Below are 19,848 nucleotides of genomic sequence, written 5' to 3'. Positions count from 1 at the left end.
CATTGTTGCCGGAAATTCTTAAAGTTTCAGTAGACGAAAAAAAATTGGCTACTTTTGATCAAGGCAAACAGGTTCAACCATGTTTGAGCTAGTTTGAACATGTTCCAGTTTACATAGCTACCGGTATATTGCATCCTATTTTTTATCGATTTTCCATGTGAACAGCAAATTCAAGCACAGTAATGTTTGCTGTTTGCATTAATCTGATTGGTTGCTATAGGCGACACCCCCACTTTAGTTTTCAGATAGTTTGATACATGTGAATTGGGCCACAGCAGTTGCAAATTAAATCAGCTCAAAATTCACAATCGTACAGCAAAAAAGTTTGAGATACTGGATCCACCCAATTTCCATCAAATTTTGATCCTATTCGAATAACTCAAGCATCGCTAGAAATGAAATGAAGTAAAACGATTGATAAAATGTAAATATTTTTCAAACATAGTGTATAAACAACTGTTCAGTGTCTAACACTTTCTGACTTTAATGAGATATGTAGTAACTGGGCCACAGTAGAGAACGATTTTATCTTTGATGTAGTGTTAGCAGATGTTGACAAACATAAGAATATCTTTCACAGCTGTTTATTATATGTACTCACACCAGTCATGTAGTATAAACTTATTTTTCACAGAAATCTGTAGGCATGTTACTGTATAATGCATTTTAGTAAATTATTGACTCTTTCAGCTGTATGCTTGTAAATGTTAACAGTAGTTTGTTCCTACAAAAGACACATAGCTAGAGACAGATTTGCAGATTGATGTATCTTTGCACATTTTGCTTTATAATAAAAGCTATGATTTCTTATATTTCTTCCTGATGTCTGCTATTACCCAAAGATTTATTCTACCTGCAGGCTCAGGAACACAGATGTCTATTCCTATAATATGCACATAAGTAATGTTCAAGTCAGTATTATGATTTTCCTTGCAAGAATTCCCGGACACACTTTCTGTAAATGGTTTAGGTGATGTAGGTCTGCACCAGATGATGTGCATGCACTCTTTCTTAATTATCTAGCGCAGGGGTCAGGGAACTTTTTTACTTTTTACCCCCAAATATATTTAGATACGCCGACGTTACCCCCTTGATTTGAAAGCATATATTATTAATTATTGGAATCCAAAATTTTATTGAATTTATTCAAAATTTCTTTGAAAGCTACAACTTCAAAACTTCAGGTTTCGGAGAAATGATGTTGCTTCATTTTTGATACGAGAGCATCAATATTGCGGCATTTTGATATTGGAGCAATTTGGATACAGTCTTCAGTGTCCAATCTATTTCTCTGCTTTGTTTTTATGTTCGTTAGAGTGGAAAATCCTTGTTCGCAAAGGTAGGTTGTTGTAAAAGGCAGCATCTTTTTGACAGATATGCTTTGTTTTCAAATGCAATATGTGCTTCATTATTGCATCGAAGCTCAAGAAGTGCCTCTGCCAACCCTTGAGGTTCTTCTGGTAAAACAGCAATTTCACATTTAAAGGGGTCTACAATCCAACTGACAGCATGTGAATCGGCAGCATTACCTCCAGGAATTTCATTTTTACCCCATTTGGGGTAATTTACCCCTGTTCCCTGACCAATGTGCTAGCGTAACACATACAGCTATAGCAGAAAAGAAGTCTGTGTAGTGATATATTGATTTATTTACAATATGCATTCAGCTCATATCATAATATCAAATAATTGACAATATCAAAATATTAATTGCTACTTGTCGCTTGAGTCCCATGAGTTACACCAGTAAATAGTCAATCTACTCTAGATTATCGTTTTACATAATGCCGTCCTTCTCAAGAAAGGTGTATTTCCACATTTTCCATTCCATCTTTCTATAGTAAGTGCACACTATCTGTATTTGGACTCCTTGGTTATCATGTAGAGCTGCAGGAAAATATATAGCAAGGAATACCACAATTACATTTTCCCTTTATAATCTCCCTATAATGTTTATGTACAGTATGTGGGATCACCATTATGCAAGACCAATTTCCAAGGGATAAAGTGATTAATCCTGTGTTGTTCACCTAGGCAGAAAAACATATTTCTAAATCACAGTGACCACAGAACTTACCTTTGGGTGAGATTAGTAGTCAGGTGGCTGTAGGAATAGATTTAAATTTAAATTTAGGTTGGACCATATCCTGTATGTTGTTACTTTTCCTAAACACTCTTCTTAGAGGTTTACTACAGCAGTCTTGCAAGTCACTATCCCTTTCCTTTCAGTTTTTCAGAAATACAATTATGTCTATGTAAAATGCTATTTTAATCATATTCCTTTACTTTCTTGGCTTTGGTAATAACAGTATCTCTTGGACAGTGTGATTTTCTTTTTCTATAGCTCTTCCCATATCACCTGGAATATAACCTTTATTTAAAAATCGCTGAGCCAGATTTTCTGCTACACTATCATATGCTACCATAATGGTAAAATTCCTGTATATTCTCAGGGATTACCACCACTGAAATCCCATTGATATCTTCCCTCAAGAAGGCATTAACTGCTGTATGTTTACCATAATCCTCTGTGACTAAATATTCATCTTTGCTTAGTTTTGTCAACAAATCTAGAAATTCTGTTTGCTTAAACCTAACTGTATAATTAATGCTCCAATTAATTTTATTTTATGAAATGTAGCCTTTATTACGTCATCAATGTATGTATCTCTGTGTGCTAAATGCTTCATAAATAGATTGTCCATACTGAAACCAAATCTCATAATACACAGTTGTATAAGTACATGCAACTGGAGTGATGATTTCTGTATCATTGTTGATATCATGCTTTCTCCTATTACTATCAATTCAATAATAATGAAAGCAATTGAATCTGTAGGCACACTGTCACTATATAAATGTCATATATAAACGTCAACAAGGGGCTGTTCTTTATTTTTCTTATTTATTTTATAAACTTTTGATACCATTTAGGTAACCTAGTATTCAATCACTACAATCTTCTGCTTCCTTGTAACTGTTCCTACTTGCAAGCCAAACCTCAGTAATCTTTCCATTGAGTCTGGATAATCTCAGATTGGTTGGGACAGTTTGCCATATCTACTCAATTGTATATAAGCCCAATTGTATATATGTTCTAGTGCTAACAAATTAGAGATGGTCACTGACCCCCGTGTTTTGGTTTTGGATTCGGTTTTGGATCTGGATTACCGTCATGTTTTGGTTTTGGTTTTGGTTTTGCAAAACTGCCATTGCGTGTTTTGGTTTTGGTTTTGGTTTTGTTTGGTTTTGTTTTGCTATTTTTTTGGAAAATCCATGTTTTTGGGCCTAAATTAACCCAATTTAGTGCTCCAACTGTTTTAGAGACAAGTAATCTAATTGTTGAGGTAATAAATCATCCAAAAAAACAGTTTAATTCTTCGTTGGTAGGCCTATTCTACACACAAAACAGATTGTCTTCCTCTCCATCTATGCATATTGGCAATGCAGCCATCGTCTTTGAATGTATATTACACCCTACACTTATAGTTAAATATGTAAAGAAATGGAAAAAGCCAGTTTGGTTTCTGTCTCTCAAGGCCCCCCTCCACTTGTATAAAATACCAAAAAATTCAGCCATTATAGACTGTACAATATTAATTGACATGGAGAAAGACAGTTTGGTTTCTGTCTCTCTAGGCCCCCCTCCACTTGTATAAAATACAAAAAAATCCAGCCGTTATAGACTGTACAATATTAATTGACATGGAGAAAGCCAGTTTGGTTTCTGTCTTTCTAGGCCCCCCTCCACTTGTATAAAATACTAATAAATTCAGCCGTTATATACTGTACAATATAAATTGAAATGGACAAAGGCAGTTTGGTATCTGTCTGCATCAGATCCTCTCTCCACTAGGAGTAAAATAGAAAACTATTCAGCCGTTATATAATCTAGAATATAAATAGAAATTGAGAAAGGCAATTTGGTATCTGTCTGCATCATAATCATCAACATCATCATAGCGCCCTCGTTGCCTACACAAATCTCCTCCTCATCCTCTTCTAATTCCAAAGTGGCATTCTCAATTTGGGTATCACCGGCTACACTCGGGCTATTAAGGCACACATCAGCAGAATGCTCACGATTAGACAGCCCACTGTTGGATGGACTCTCCACAGGGATTGTTGTCATTTGTGAATCAGAGCAAATATTCTCCTGTAATGCCTCACTGTTATCTTGCAGCTCGGCTTTGACGCGTAACAGTAGTTGTGCACCAATTGTAGGCTGGGTAACTTTTTGGGATCTGCCACTAATAGCCAAAGGTGAAGGCCTCATTCTCTCTTTGCCACTGCGTGTGTAGAATGGCATGCTTGCAATTTTTTTTTTATCGTCACTTAACTTTTGCTCAGTTACACTTCTTTTTCGCTTCAATACAGTAAAATTTTTTTTGGTTTTTGTTTTTTGCACTAATTTGAAAACACTCTGTTGTTTGACATCGCCTTGGCCAGATGACGTACTGGGAACACTAACATCAGGACTGGTGACAGAACCTGGTTGCTCATTCAGATCATATGTGGACTGCTTTGAATCCATTCTGAGCGCAAACCACTGGGGAGTGCTAAAAATTATTTAGTAGATACTGCTGACAGATATGACTTTTGACAGCCAGAAATATTAATGCACAATTAGGGAGGACACCCCAAAAGCACTGAGGAGTGCTAAAAATTATTTAGTAGATACTGCTGACAGATATGACTTTTGACAGCCAGAAATATTAATGCACAATTAGGGAGGACACCCCAAAAGCACTGAGGAGTGCTAAAAATTATTTAGTAGATACTGCTGACAGATATGACTTTTGACAGCCAGAAATATTAATGCACAATTAAGGAGGACACCCCAAAAGCACTAAGGAGTGCTAAAAATTATTTAGTAGATACTGCTGACAGTTATGACTTTTGACAGCCAGAAATATTAATGCACAATTAGGGAGGACACCCCAAAAGCACTGAGGAGTGCTAAAAATTATTTAGTAGATACTGCTGACAGATATGACTTTTGACAGCCAGAAATATTAATGCACAATTAGGGAGGACACCCCAAAAGCACTGAGGAGTGCTAAAAATTATTTAGTAGATACTGCTGACAGATATGACTTTTGACAGCCAGAAATATTAATGCACAATTAGGGAGGACACCCCAAAAGCACTGAGGAGTGCTAAAAATTATTTAGTAGATACTGCTGACAGATATGACTTTTGACAGCCAGAAATATTAATGCACAATTAAGGAGGACACCCCAAAAGCACTAAGGAGTGCTAAAAATTATTTAGTAGATACTGCTGACAGTTATGACTTTTGACAGCCAGAAATATTAATGCACAATTAGGGAGGACACCCCAAAAGCACTGAGGAGTGCTAAAAATTATTTAGTAGATACTGCTGACAGATATGATTTTGACAGCCAGAAATATTAATGCACAATTAGGGAGGACACCCCAAAAGCACTGAGGAGTGCTAAAAATTATTTAGTAGATACTGCTGACAGATATGACTTTTGACAGCCAGAAATATTAATGCACAATTAGGGAGGACACCCCAAAAGCACTGAGGAGTGCTAAAAATTATTTAGTAGATACTGCTGACAGATATGACTTTTGACAGCCAGAAATATTTATGCACAATTATGGGGGACACCCCAAAAGCGCTGGGGAGTGCCAAATATGAAGAAAAAATAATAAACCTCTATCCTCCTCTCTGCACTAGCGATTTTGGTTAGAGCAATTGCAAGAACAATATTGTATTCTCTGTCCCTGCTCTAATTAGCCTATGACTACACCCTGCTCTCTCCCTCTGTCAAATGGCGATGGATTGCTGTGGAGGCGTGTATTTATAAAGTCGAAGTATCGCGAGAACCGAGCCCCGAGATCCGACGACGTCACAATGACGTTCGGCCTCGATTTGGATTCGGAATGGGCGGGAGAGTACCGAGCTGCTCAGCTCGGTACTCGGATACCCAAAGTTCGGGTGGGTTCAGTTCTCGGAGAACCGGACCCGCCCATCTCTATAACAAATCCAATTCTTGGAATGAATTCAGTGTATTTGTTGGGCAAAAATGAAGTTCTTCCTAACAGTCTCAAGCATGCATCTGCAGTATCCTATATAGATAACTCTGTTCCTTTTTTGTTCTTTGAGCCGTACCTATGTGAATCCCTTTCCAGCTTACTGTCTTGTTTTTTGCATGTCTTTCTCTTTCTTTTTGTTTGATTTTCTTTCTTCAACACTAGGTTGGGGGCCAACTTGTTGACTATGCATCACACTCAAGGGTGCAGGTAGGGGACAGAAGGGGGATGAGTAAGTACCATAACTATAGGCTAGAGACTATTTTGTTTATAGTGCCCCCACCAGCTTAGACCTAGCCTCTGATACTCGGCTAGGGGCCATCACCTAATGTTTTACACTCCAGTTAGTTCATTTGGTGGATTCTACTTATACGGTCAATGATAATATTTTTATTTACCATATGTTTGCAAGACAAAGTCGGTCAGCATTGCAGACTGATTGCACTAAGTAATTGGCATGACTGCTTATGCCTTGTACTGTACACACAGTTCTTTTTTAAAGTATGCAAATGATTAATTTTGCACTAGCATTTATTACCAGTGCGTAATATGTCATCCTACATGACACATGGTTTGTTATTAGACAATGAATGTGATTTGACTTTTTCACAGTGTGGAATTTATTATCAGTACAGTGCTGCTTTCTGCAGAAACTGCTTGATTTCAGCACATTCACCCAAACCATGCTCCCTCCCACCTTTCTTGGCGACAACAGCAGAGAAGTCTCTGTGAGCAACGGACTGTTCTCCCACTTCACTCTGTACATTTGTTGTTTTTTAATAATAGTTCTCAATGAATGTCTTCTTGGTCATTTAAGGTGCATCCAGTAGAGTAGGGTTAAATCTCAACTGCATATCAGATATACACTGATGTCTAGGAGAATTTAATGAAGCTCATGCACAGTGAGCATAACCCTAGGGTACATTTCCATGAATCCAGAAAAGATAAACTGTTTCACCTTCAGCTTCACTTAACAAAGCAATTAGGTTCACTTATGGGAATAATGCCTATTAAAAACCAGAGTTATTGTACAGATTTAAATCAGCATATTGCTTGATTGAACTGAAGATTCCATAATCAGGCATTAGTTCATTAATGGGCAGTATAAGCCGCACTAAAGATAAACATGAACAATTGCTCATTCACAAAGTATATTTTTAAAGCTGATTTCACTAACAAAAGTCTGATATTACAGTGCGGGTTTGTTATAGTTGTTCACATTACTGTTTCATACCTCTCAACTTTTGAAGTTGGGGAATTGGGACGCGTTCATGAGAAAGGGGCATGGCCATGTCTCACTGGGTGGGGGTCACTTCTAAAAACTCCTCGCTCCCAGCTGCCTCTAAAACACCCTTTAAATGCTGCGTGAATCCGTGGCAGGTGTTCCCGGAACATATCCACCTCTGCTCTGCTTTGAATGGGACATACCTCCCAAATTACCCAGTGTGGGACAATGCTGTCTCTCATGTGACCGTCGAGCATAAGTCTGGATGGTTTTGAGGTCTGCCATTTTGAACCCTAATCCCCCTGCTACACCTTTTCCTTTGTTTTCCCTTTGTTTCTGATATGTTTATCTGTACAGATGAACTCTACTCAATGTATATTTGCCGTTTATATTTATAATGCTGCGTATTTTTGTATGTGTTGTTGTTGTTTTTAGCATAATTTTTCAACTTGTGCTTTTATAGGTTTTTGTATATAAAAGTCTTCCATGGTGAGTGTATATGAGCACATTTAATACAGTAAGAAATATATCTTTTCAATAACATCTTAAGTATCACTATAGCCATTTGAAATTTTGGGATATATGAGTGAATTTCTCACCTCTGTGTCTATAAAATAGATTGTGACGTTAACCAAACGTTTTATAGAATTATATGTATATTAGATGTATATACTATGGAATAACAGAAGGACATCACTAAAGGAACACTGATCATGATGACTTATGGGGCATTTCTATTGTAATCATTATGTGGGTACTGCTGGTATACTCCATATGGGGGTACTGCTGGTATAATACATGCCAAGTCACACAGTCTCAGGTACAGTTTTGGACCATATCACATGACTTTGTCACAGATACTCATCACACTCTGCTCACTGGGAAAACATTCACAAGACAGGTCCCATACTGAGGATGAAGTAGCCTTAGTGTTGGCATTCTTAACAAAGCACTTGGTGTGTATTTCCTAGTAGACGCAAGCAAATAGGGGTTCACTGGAAAATATAGCATTACCACAGAACTAAAGTTATTCTCTACTCAATTCAACGTTTAATTGTGTGAGATAGTGGTGACAATACCATGATCTACCATGGGCATGGACTCTGGGCTTGGAGCAGAATTGTAAACTTCATTGGAGCTGCATGATGGCATTATGAGGTTATACCTTTGCATTATTGAGTTATATGGTGGAACATAGGGCAGTATGGAAGCTTTATGGAGTTATATGCTGACAAAAGGGAAGCTATTTGTTATAATTCTAATTTGTGGAGGCATAATGATACTATATGGGGGCAGTATGAGGTTTTGAGGTGGCATGATGGGATGCAAATTGTGACATGTGACTGACGTGTGTGTATATAGATTTGAGGGTGTACTGTTTGTACTGGCCGTAGCCTGCATGGTAGATATTTACTTGTGCATATTAACTGCTGTGTATATTAACTTGCATACTATTCATTCTGTTTTACCATACCATGCAGTTGAAGTACATTTTATTGTACTATGTGCTGTTGTGAATGGAAACCAAATACACCTTTCTTGACAGCTGTGTGTCATGCTATATATGGCAGAACAATTTAACATTAGTCACTTGTGTAAGTTTAACACTTTCATTTCTTTTTTGTATTTTTCTTTGTTTTTTTTTATTTTTTATTATTGTTTAGATTTTTAGTACTTAAAAAGGATAGTGTTGGTGCTATCACACATCCGACAGCAAAAAGGTTGGAATTATTTGTTTAAACCTTTGAAAGTAAACTAGTTAGTGGCATATAATAGGTAAGCTTTCAACACCACATGTATTATTGTAACCCAATGGTGCAAACTCTTCTGAGACATCTAGTTGCTTTGTGTTGACCAATTATATATATTACTAGCTTCTTCTACTTTTTTTTAGTTTTGTATTTGCAGTGTTTGAAATGACAAAGTTGAATCGAATTGAAAACAAGTTATTTCTCAGTATAGGAATGACAGATATGTTTTACACAGTTATATGGGACAGCTTTGTTTGATTTTTAAAATTTTTAGTGTTTTGCATTTTCTTGCCTCTAGTTTTACATTTTCTTTTTTTTTTTTGTTTATTTTTTTTCTTACCAGGGAAGAACTGCTTGCTGCACAGCCAAAGGTTATAGGGTTATTGTGGCAGGCCTTTAGAAAGCCAGAAACAGAGAGCTTGCAACATATCCATAATCTACAATTCTCTAGCACAATTACATGTTGCTGTTATAGGAATTATATAAACAATAATTGGCTGACCTCTAATTGGCTAATTTGTAGTCAATAATGTGATTATCTTACATTTTTACTTTTCCAGGCCTCTCTGTTCATGACCTTTTTCCCCATTCTTGCTACTATTTAAAATGTGATATGCTGCAAGCATTCAGTTATAAATAATTTTCTGTATGGCGTTATTTATTTACCATTCACTTGCCTTATGTTATTGTGGATTTTACCTTTTATTTTAAATGCTTGATTTTTACTTTAACTTACAGTAACCTGCAAAAAATTAACCTGCAATGCATATAAATAAGAGTATGCATCTCCCAATTTTAAATATAATTGTTTTGGTCTTTTCTTTAGTGTATTCCTATGTGTAGAGCTTTTAGTCACAAATAAAGCCCATGGGCCTGATTCATTAAGGAAAGGAAAGCAAAAAGAATGAGTAACTTTGCATCTTGGCAAAACCATGGTGCATTGGAGGGGGATATAAATTTAAAATGTGGGGACAGATTTATAGTTGGGGTAGGGCATGTTCTAGATCAACTTTAAATTTCAGTGTACAATTAAAGCTATCAAGTATTTGTGTGCTACATAAAAAAACAGCCAGCATTTAACTTATATAAAAAATAATAAACTAATTTGCACTCCGTGTATTGTAACATAGTCCAGGAGAAAACGTACTCATTTTTTTTCTCTTACTTTTCTTAAAGAATCAGGCCTTATATTTCTGTATGAATTATTTATATAGTGCTGCCAATATACACAGCACCTTAAATATGCAGACTTTTTGTGGTGTAATCGAATTCTGCTGGCATGTCAGACTGACAGAGTGACCAAAAACAAAACTTAAAATTTTGGGTGCCATTCTTCTTTAACATGGGTTCAATTAAATACTTGATGTTAGATTACTCTTATATTAATTAATTACATGGGGATGTGTGGGTTCATTTATTCATAAAATTATTTCAAAATACAAGAGTAAACATCACCTTGTGGAAATAGGTAAGTTAGCATTTATGGTGAAAGTTATAAATTAAATTCCTAGGTATTTTCTTTAGTTTATGATGCTTTATTTGTGTACACAATGGTGCATACAGTAAACAAGCATCTCTGTACTATATATGGGGCACCGAGATGGGGAAGCAGGTTCAAAGTACCGGGTCCCGGGCCTGCCTGTGTAGGGGGAGGAGACACCCAACTGGTGTGGCCATTGCCCTTTCTGTGGCTATAAAAGAGGCCCCAAATAACTGCTATACCGAGGCCCAAAATTTATCTTGGTTGTTCCGACTATATAGTATTGTTGCATTGGGTTTGGTGCAGATCATGAAGCACTTTTATGTTATGTTCCGGTTATTCAGTTTCCTGCAGTAACTTGTATGGCGGCAGCCCAATTCTAGGTTCACTGTTATAAATTCTTATCATGCCAGAGACAATCAGAACAGAGAACAAGGCTGTTAAATAAATTGCAGTCCTGCACATTTTCCTGGGTATGTGGTGTTATTACAGGGATAAGTCAGCTCTCTATATGGTATAACAAAGATTTGAATGGGTAATAAGAGAACATTTGTGTGTGTAGAGGTTTGCTGCAGAGTGTGTCAATACTCTATTGTCATGTATTGGAGACATTTTACTGGTGTATATTTTGTAATGTTTACATGTTAATTTTCCCCTGTGGTGAAAGCTATATATTGTACCATTCCTTGTTCAAGTTTGTTTGCTGATTGACTCGAACTTCCTTTTGCATGAGTTTACATTTTACAAACAGGAATATAAATACCTTCTATATACTTTTTCCTAAAACGTATATGTTGTTGTATTGGTCATTCTTGTTTATTACTAGGTATTGGTTTCAATTTTCATTGTTAACTATGAGAAACTATTTTAGCGGTGAGATTAATTTTTCTTTAATTGTTTGCTTTTTTAGACATCCACCATGGAATGGACCTATGAAATCCATGGCCTTGCGCCAAAGACCACTCCACCAACAAATGTCTCCTCCAAAATATGTTCCCTGGGTATCAGGCACGTGGCAGCAGTTCAGCAACGCAATTTCTTACGAGAAAATCTAAAACTCACGACAACAGGAGTGTCCTCTCCAATTAAGGGAGCTTCCTTGGTTTTAAGAACAAAGTAAATACTTTGTAAAATCTTTGTCTTTTATATATATATATTTCATGAAGCACAAATGAATATTAATAAAGATTATTACACAATTTATATCCTTGGTTTTCTACATATGCAATATATAGATCAATTAAAGACTTAATTCTGTGTTCACACAACTTGTACCATTGATCAAACCTAGAAAGGTGTTAATGTAATGTTTTTTCCATATTTACTGTTCAGCCAGGTAATGGACGTAAAACTAAAATTAAAAGACCAGTGAATTGACCAGGTATTGGGAAAAAAAATGTTTCTCAATTTGATTAATTTAAGAATTAAATGAGGGACAGAAAATGCTACTGTAAGCAATGGTTTCCTTTCAGATTCTAACTGTAATTTAAAAGCAGTAGAATGAGCTTTTAAATTTCTTCTAAAATATGTATTTTTCAGTGTTTAGCTCAGGTTTGTATATCTAGTGATGTTATTATAATTGCACTGGATTCCACGGCTTACAAAAATCTTGTTCCAACATCCTCATTTTGACCTCAGCACCATCTATAATAAGTTAATATAGGAATTGGAAGCCATAACAGTTTGAAATATTTCAGTAATTCAAAATATCCTTACAGGTCCAACAGCTACTGATTGCTGTCCGATGTGAAGTGCTTAATGTTTGATGGCTAAACGCAGCAGGCTTCACTATTGTTTTGTGACAAGCCTGCACATGTCAGAAATCTGTACCGGCTTCAACTGATTTAACAAAATCAAGCGAAAATTGCAGTTAGGAAATCGTCTTTTAAAAGCCATGTGTTTTCCATCTCCTCTGTGCAGATATTTTACTTCAGCTGCAGACACAAAAGATTGTAATCAAAGGGTAATTGTGGATCTAGCAAATATGAATGAGTACTCTTTATGAGAGCCAGTTACCAAAACACTTATTCTACATACTTTCAAGTAGAATTATTTTTGATAAAAGATGAATTGTATTTTATTTTTATAAAGTATCCAGAGCTTGTCCTGAATCAAAAGTACCATATTACCACCTTCCAGATACACTTTATGTAGGAAAGTACATTTCTCTGTGCATCTCAACCAATGTAATAAAACATTCAAATATATCATCGTGACACATGTAAAAATACAACAGCGATTTCACCTCTCACATGAACAAGGCTACAATTACATGAAGAGGATCCCACAGAGTAGTAATGGGAGGTGAACACCTCATACAATTCTAATTTTTAATAGGGTTGTGTGAGGCCCCAGAAATTCTATCGGTTGCGATTTTGCCTGAAGGTCGCAAATCACTGTGAATTTTGCTTGGAATGGAAAATGAGAAAAAAGTAAATAACCTGCCTGACCTCCATATTGGTCCTGATTTAAAAAAAATAATAATAGGAAAAACCTTTACTTTTAATAGTTACCTGTTTGGCAGAGAAACACATTTGCAGACACACTCGCCAAATGCTATAAGTATTTAATGGTGGAAGTGGAATATGTTTGAATGAGAATGTGTAATGCAGGGTTGTTACATTTTGAAATAAAGTTTGGATGGTGAGGTCCTGTTGTATGTCTATTACATAGAACTTAGAGTTTTCAGGATATGGGTTTTTCCATAATTTGGAGTATAATAGTGAAATTAAAAATAGTAATAAATGTTATTTAAAAGTTGCCTCTATCTTTCCCCCCACTGCACCTAGCTTTGCCCTCTTTAATAAGTTGTTTAACAGTAGGGATGTGCACCAGCGACTTTTGGTGTCTCGTGTTTTGTGTTTTGGATCTGGATTTTCGCGATGTTTTGGGTTCGGATTTGTTTCACAAAACACCTGCCGAAAGGTTTTGGTTCGGATTTAAGGTTTTGGATTCGGAATTTTTTTAAAAAAAGCATAAAAAGTTCAAAAATCAAGTTTTTGGGCTTATTTTAACTCCTACGCTATTATTAACCTCAATAACATTCAATAACAATCATTTCCACTAATTTACAGTGTATTCTGTACACCTCACAATATAGTTATTAGTCCAAAACGTTGCAACGAGGTATCTTTCTGGACTGCGTAGTGGAGTTGTCCCCACAATATAATAAGAAAACCATCAACTGGTCTGAATCGCACCGAATAATGTACCTGGACTGCGTAGAGGAGTGATCACCACAATATAATTTAAAAACCCTGAACTTGTATGATTCGCACCAATAAATGTATCTGGACTGCGTAGAGGAGTGGTCACCACAATATAATAAGAAAACCATCAACTGGTCTGAATCGCATCGAATAATGTACCTGGACTGGGTAGAGGAGTGGTCACCACAATATAATTTAAAAACCCTGAACTTGTATGATTCGCACCAATAAATGTATCTGGACTGCGTAGAGGAGTGGCCCCGGTACCCAATTTGATACCGGAGCCACAATAAAATAAATACACCCTCAACTGGTCAGAATTCCACCAAACAAGTATCTGGACTGCGTAGTGGGGTGGCCCCGGTACCCAATTTGATACCGGGGCCACAATACCTCCTCCAAGTTCCAAGTCTAGTGTTTATAACATCTTAACACTACACTAATTCTAGCACGTCAAAACCTCTTGTTTTAAATAATGACAGGGCATTTAACTTTTGATTTAATTTATGGAATTTGTTGGCATTTTCTTTTACTTTTTGAACATGGCAAACGACTGTTGAATGGTCACATAATGCCAAAAAAATAGTTGCAAGATGGAATTGTCCTTGGGCCCTCCCACCCACCATTATGTTGTTGAAATAAGACATGCACACTTTAACAAACCAATCATTTCAGCGACAGGGCCTACCAAACAACTGTGGCTGAAATGATTGGTTTGTTTGGGCCCCCACACCAAAAAAAACAATTCATCTCTCCCTGTACAAACTAAACAGGCTCTACTGAGGAAAGATGTCGTCCTCATCCTCAACCTCCGATTCCTCTCCCCCTACAGTGTGTACTTCCTCCTCCTCACACATTATCAATTTGTCCCCGCTGGACTCCACAATCACAGGTCCCTCTGTACTATCTGGAGGGCAGTGCTGTACTTGATTGAGGAATTGATAATTCATTTTTATGAACATCATTTTTTCAACGTTCTGAGGAAGCAACCTCCTTCGCCGCTCACTGACCAGGTTGCCCGCTGCACTAAAAACTCTTTCCGAGTACACACTGGAGGGGGGACAACTCAGGTAAAATAGAGCCAGTTTGTACAGGGGCTTCCAAACTGCCTTTTTTTCCTGCCAGTAACAATATGGACTGTCTGACATGTCTATTTGGATGGTGTCAGCAAAGTAATCCTCCACCATTTTTTCTATTGTGACAGCATCCAATGCAGCGACAGTAGACATGTCTGCAATGGTTGGCAGGTCCTTCAGTCCGGACCAGATGTTATCAGCATCCCCGCCAGCGGGTCTTTTAGGAAAACTGAGCTTTTTCCTCACAGCTTTATCCTCCAAATTTTTGTTTTCCATTATATGTAGCACAAGAGAGCGTACCCCTAAGCCACACACACTCGGCAAAGCCTTTAAAAATTATATGCGGCACAGGAGAGTACCACTGGACTTATACTGATGAATCAGTGAACTTTGTAATATTGCAGTACCACTGGACTTATACTGCAGAATCAGTGAACGTTGTAATATTGCAGTACCAATGGACTTATACTGCAGGATTGTTTTTGGATATTTTTTTTTAATTTCTTTTTTTTATAACTTTTTTTAAAAAATTTTATAACTTGGGAATAATGGGGAAATAACAATGCCCTTAGAAGGACAGAGCACAGGACACAGCACCACTGGACTGAACAGGACACAGCACAGGACCCAGCAGCACCACTGAACTCAGAAGGACAGAGCACAGGACACAGCACCACTGGACTGAACAGGACACAGCACAGGACCCAGCAGCACCACTGAACTCAGAAGGACAGAGCACAGGACACAGCACCACTGGACTGAGCACAGCACAGCACAGCACAGGATATAGCAGGGCAGAGGACCACATAACACAACCTCCCTCTACCCTGATCAATGCCTTGAGCCAGCGGGAAATTTATAGAATCCGAGTATCGCGAGATCCGACAACGGGATTATGACTCGGAGCCTCGCTTTCAGTTTTGCAATTGGCGGAAAAACCCTAAACTGTCTCGGATCCGGCTCGGATCGGCAAGGTTCGGGTGGGCTCGGATTTCAGATATCCGAGCCCGCTCATCCCTATTTAGCAGTGCTCCTCACAGTGACTATATCTGCAATAGAAATGTTTCCCAAATCCTGTCATTTGGGTAATGGGTTTTGGTAAAACCAGACTGGTGTTTTCTTTTTCTTTTTTGCTTTGATTTTGAATATCACACATTATAATCATGTAATTTTGAGCACTTTTATATAATCTATATTATGATTTAGTGAAAATGAATGTAAACTATATGAATACTAATGCAGTTATAATTCAGTGATTTCCTATTTGTCAACACAATTTCTCACTTTATACTCTGTCACCCAGTATAGTATACATAATGTATCTCTTTGTATCTCAAATTACATCACCGTCACGTTTTCACATTGTAGAAATGCGGGTAATTCAATTTGAGGTTAGACTCCTATACATAAAAGCAATATGCGGCTTGGAAATGCACCATTATGAATATGACACTATTACTGAAAGGCAGCAATTGTTTAACATTGATTTAAAATTATACAAACAACGTCTAACACTTCTGTCAGTGTGAATCACCTATACAAGAAGTTAATAGATTAACTTTTGTATATCCATTTTCTACTGCTACTTTGGTCTCAGAGGCCATTCATCATTTATGGCCTGTTTTAGCTACTAACAAAACTTTACCCACAGACTTCCAAAGTACACATTGGTGTAGCTACGGAAGAGGTCCTAATTTGTACAATCTATTATGAAAGAATTATACCACACATTGGGCCTCATGTAGTGTTGGACACATTTGCACCAAGAACATACACAGAAAAACACATGAATGCAAAACATTTATGTGCATGATCTCAAGATCTGCTACACTGCTATGTGTATCTGATTTGCGTCGGAGTAAAAAGTACACCACTGGATGGCATAGGGAAAGTATAAGTATAGCATAGAGATGTGGCTTTACAGTATTAATAGACAAATTTAAAAATTGCCTTGTCCTATATGTACACAATATAATACTGCAGTGAGGTGTCATATACATAAGGGAGAATAGTGTCTGCACAGTTTCATTAATGTGAAAGTCACATTGATCATGTTAAATATAATTAAATGTAGCACAAATACAAAATTAAAGTTTGAACTAAAATGAATAAAAAAAAGCATATGTTATTTTGCTCTTTAAGAATCTAAATGGAAATGTTAAGTAATGTGAGTAAACTGCTACGACGTCATATAATATAGCAACCACATTAATGAATTAAGTCCTATCAGTGGGAGGGATCAAAAAGCAGTCAGCCAATCACAAGTGTTTTGCTAATGCTGCTGAGTGTCATATTTTGCACCAGACCCCCAGTGTCCTCAGGAGATACAACTTCTGAAAGTTTTTGTCAATTGTCTGCACTTACTTGACTACCACCACATAAATCTGGTTGTTGTCGTCATTCTGTGTCATCTGCAGCAAATTTCTTATTGGTGACAATTTTCACCATTAGTGTTCTAGACACATCAACAATCATCATAGAATTACTTGCATATCTATGATTATTTGTCAATGTAATCTTACATAGGTAAAACTACTACTTCTTTCTGAGACAAGGAAGTATTATCTGTGTGTTCTCTGTGGGACAGGGTGACAGTCCAATCACCAGACATTTTCTGGAGAAAAAAAGCCATCAAACTCTGGCACCCAATGGACTTATTAAAAATAATAAAATATCAATGTTTTCTTTGAGATTTATCATTCTGATGCCACATTTTCCTTTGTGCAATATAGTACCTGCTGCTTGATTTCTTTTGAATTTTTTCTTTATTTAGTTTGTGAGGGCTACCATTATAAGTCAGTGATGTTTGTTACCATGATAGTGATTGATTGATTCCATCTGCAGCTATTTTTGAGCCAATTCCTTTGGTTTCCGCTTGCCTTGCTTTTCTCTTCTATTTTATCCTTTCTGGTCAACGTTGTATTTGTTTTTAGTTACAATGGCTATTGTATCAATTTGTCATTTCACAGTGGTAATCTTTTTTTTACACTCTACCCTTCTACATTTTTCTTTCTGTCCTTGTTTGACACCTGGACCAATGGTTCGAGATTATTTGGTTTGAGACTATGGGCCTGAATCATTAAGGAGAGCAAAGCATAAAAAATTAGTAACTGTGCACCTGGGCAATGCATATTGCATTGGATGGGGAGGTAAATTTAAACTATGGGGACAGATTTCTAGTTTGGATAGGGCATATCCTAAATCAAATTTAAATTTCAGTTTACAAATAAAGCTATCACATATTTGTGTGCATGAAAAAACAGCCAATATTTTCCTTATGTTCAAAATAATAAACTAATTTGCACCACTTGCATTGTAACATGGTTTTGTCCAGGAGAACACTCACTAATTTTTTTGCTTTACTCTCCTTAATGACTCAGGCCCTATATGTTTCTTAATTTTTTATATTTGGCTGGTCTATTTACAATTGGCTTCTGCTAAGGGCCATTTTTGATGCACTGATTTTATGTTCTGCTTCACTACTTATTTTGTTTTTAGTGTGATCTTGCTACTTAAGGTCAGTCATTACACACAAATTTTTCAGTAATTTCCTGTTTTCTTTAAAAAGTTGTTATAATCATCAATGGTTCCTATGCGTTCCTTTAGTGAGCACTTCATTCAGAAGGCAATGGTTGTTACAAGAAAAAGAGTAGTATTCAACTTATCATTTAACTTGACATTCTGGGTACAGAGCAGAAAATTTCCAACTACCTTGAGTACATTAGTAAACCAGTGCTTAGTTTAAAAACAGTTATTCACATATAGATCAGGAGGGGATTAATTACAGGTTACAGTTTTGTAGATTTTTTTTTCCGAAGGCTTAGTTACAAGAAAGTTTATAACAAGACATACAATAAGTTGCACAAATAAGTTTCAGGAATAAAATAGGACATAAAACTAGAGTCACTACTTACTAGTTAAGACTTGGCGTGTGCGAGGGAACACAATTGAGAAATATGGGACATTTCAGTCTTGATAGACCCCCTCATGAAAATGTACACAGTAATGTCTAAAGCAGAAGATTTTTAACCTTTCTTACAGGCTCTTCACCCCCCACCCTATGAATTACATTTTCAGTTAAGTCAGATTGATTTCCAAAATGACACAGCTTTCCAAAGTAAATTATCTGTCACTAAGATATTGACACTTGCATAGGTTCAGACTCATGTCATCTAGCAAAGCATACGTTTAGATTACTTTACAAGGTTACATAAAACATACATTGTCATACCTGAATATTAAGAGAAAATATCAATAATACATAATCATCACACCTCCCCCTGACCCTAGGGCACGGAGAACTGTGACCTGTCACTGTCTCTCCTGCCCATTTACCACTGCCCCTTGGCACGAGAGGCCATCTGAGTTTCCATGTTCTGCTCCCTTCTGGTGCTGAATGATGAAGTTATATTAGTTAAGATATGGCGTGTGTGAGGGAATACAATTGAAAAATATGGGACATTTCAGTCTTGATAGACCCCCTCATGAAAATGCACAAAGTAATGTCTAAAGCAGAAAATGTTAAACCCTTTTTACAGGCTCTTCACCCCCACCTTAGGAATTACATTTTCAATTAAGTCAGATTGATTCCCAAAATGACACAGAGCTTTCCGAAGTAAATTATCACGAAGATATATGTTTTGGCACCTCAGAGAATCTCTCACCTCTGCTCTGCTTAAGTGGCTAGATGGTTTACAACTTTGGGGCTTCAAACTCCTCTGAGATCCTTATCTATCCCGGTCCTGGCTAGTTTAAAAAGATTATTGATACTTGCATAGGTTCAGACTCGTGTCATCTAGAAAAGCACACGTTGAGATTACATTACAAGTTTACATACAATATACATTGTCATACCTGAATATTAAGGGAAAATAACAATAATACATAATCGTCACACTGAGGATAAAACAACTTTATATATATATATATATAATTCATATTACTGTGTCATATTGTTATCAAATGAAACCAATACTCTGACCTACTGAGTACTGAGTATGGAGCAGATCTTGATGCGTTTGACTTTATGATGTTGCGTAAAGAG

At 36.7% G+C, this 19,848-nt stretch overlaps 1 protein-coding gene across 1 annotated transcript in view; it reads left to right on the top strand.

The window, feature by feature from the left end:
- The window catches only part of CFAP47 (cilia and flagella associated protein 47), a 402,255-nt gene extending 390,533 nt beyond the window's left edge, over window positions 1–11,722 (top strand). The window contains exon 64 of the mRNA XM_075200313.1: window positions 11,430–11,722. Within this exon, the coding sequence (XP_075056414.1) occupies window positions 11,430–11,639 (210 nt within the window). The 3' untranslated portion in view covers window positions 11,640–11,722. The remainder of the gene's footprint in view (window positions 1–11,429) is intronic.
- Window positions 11,723–19,848: the final 8,126 nt, after the last annotated feature.

Source organism: Mixophyes fleayi, chromosome 2 (assembly GCF_038048845.1).
Source record: "Mixophyes fleayi isolate aMixFle1 chromosome 2, aMixFle1.hap1, whole genome shotgun sequence".
Classification (NCBI taxonomy): Eukaryota; Metazoa; Chordata; class Amphibia; order Anura; family Limnodynastidae; genus Mixophyes; species Mixophyes fleayi.
This window is presented reverse-complemented; position numbering and strand designations above follow the sequence as displayed.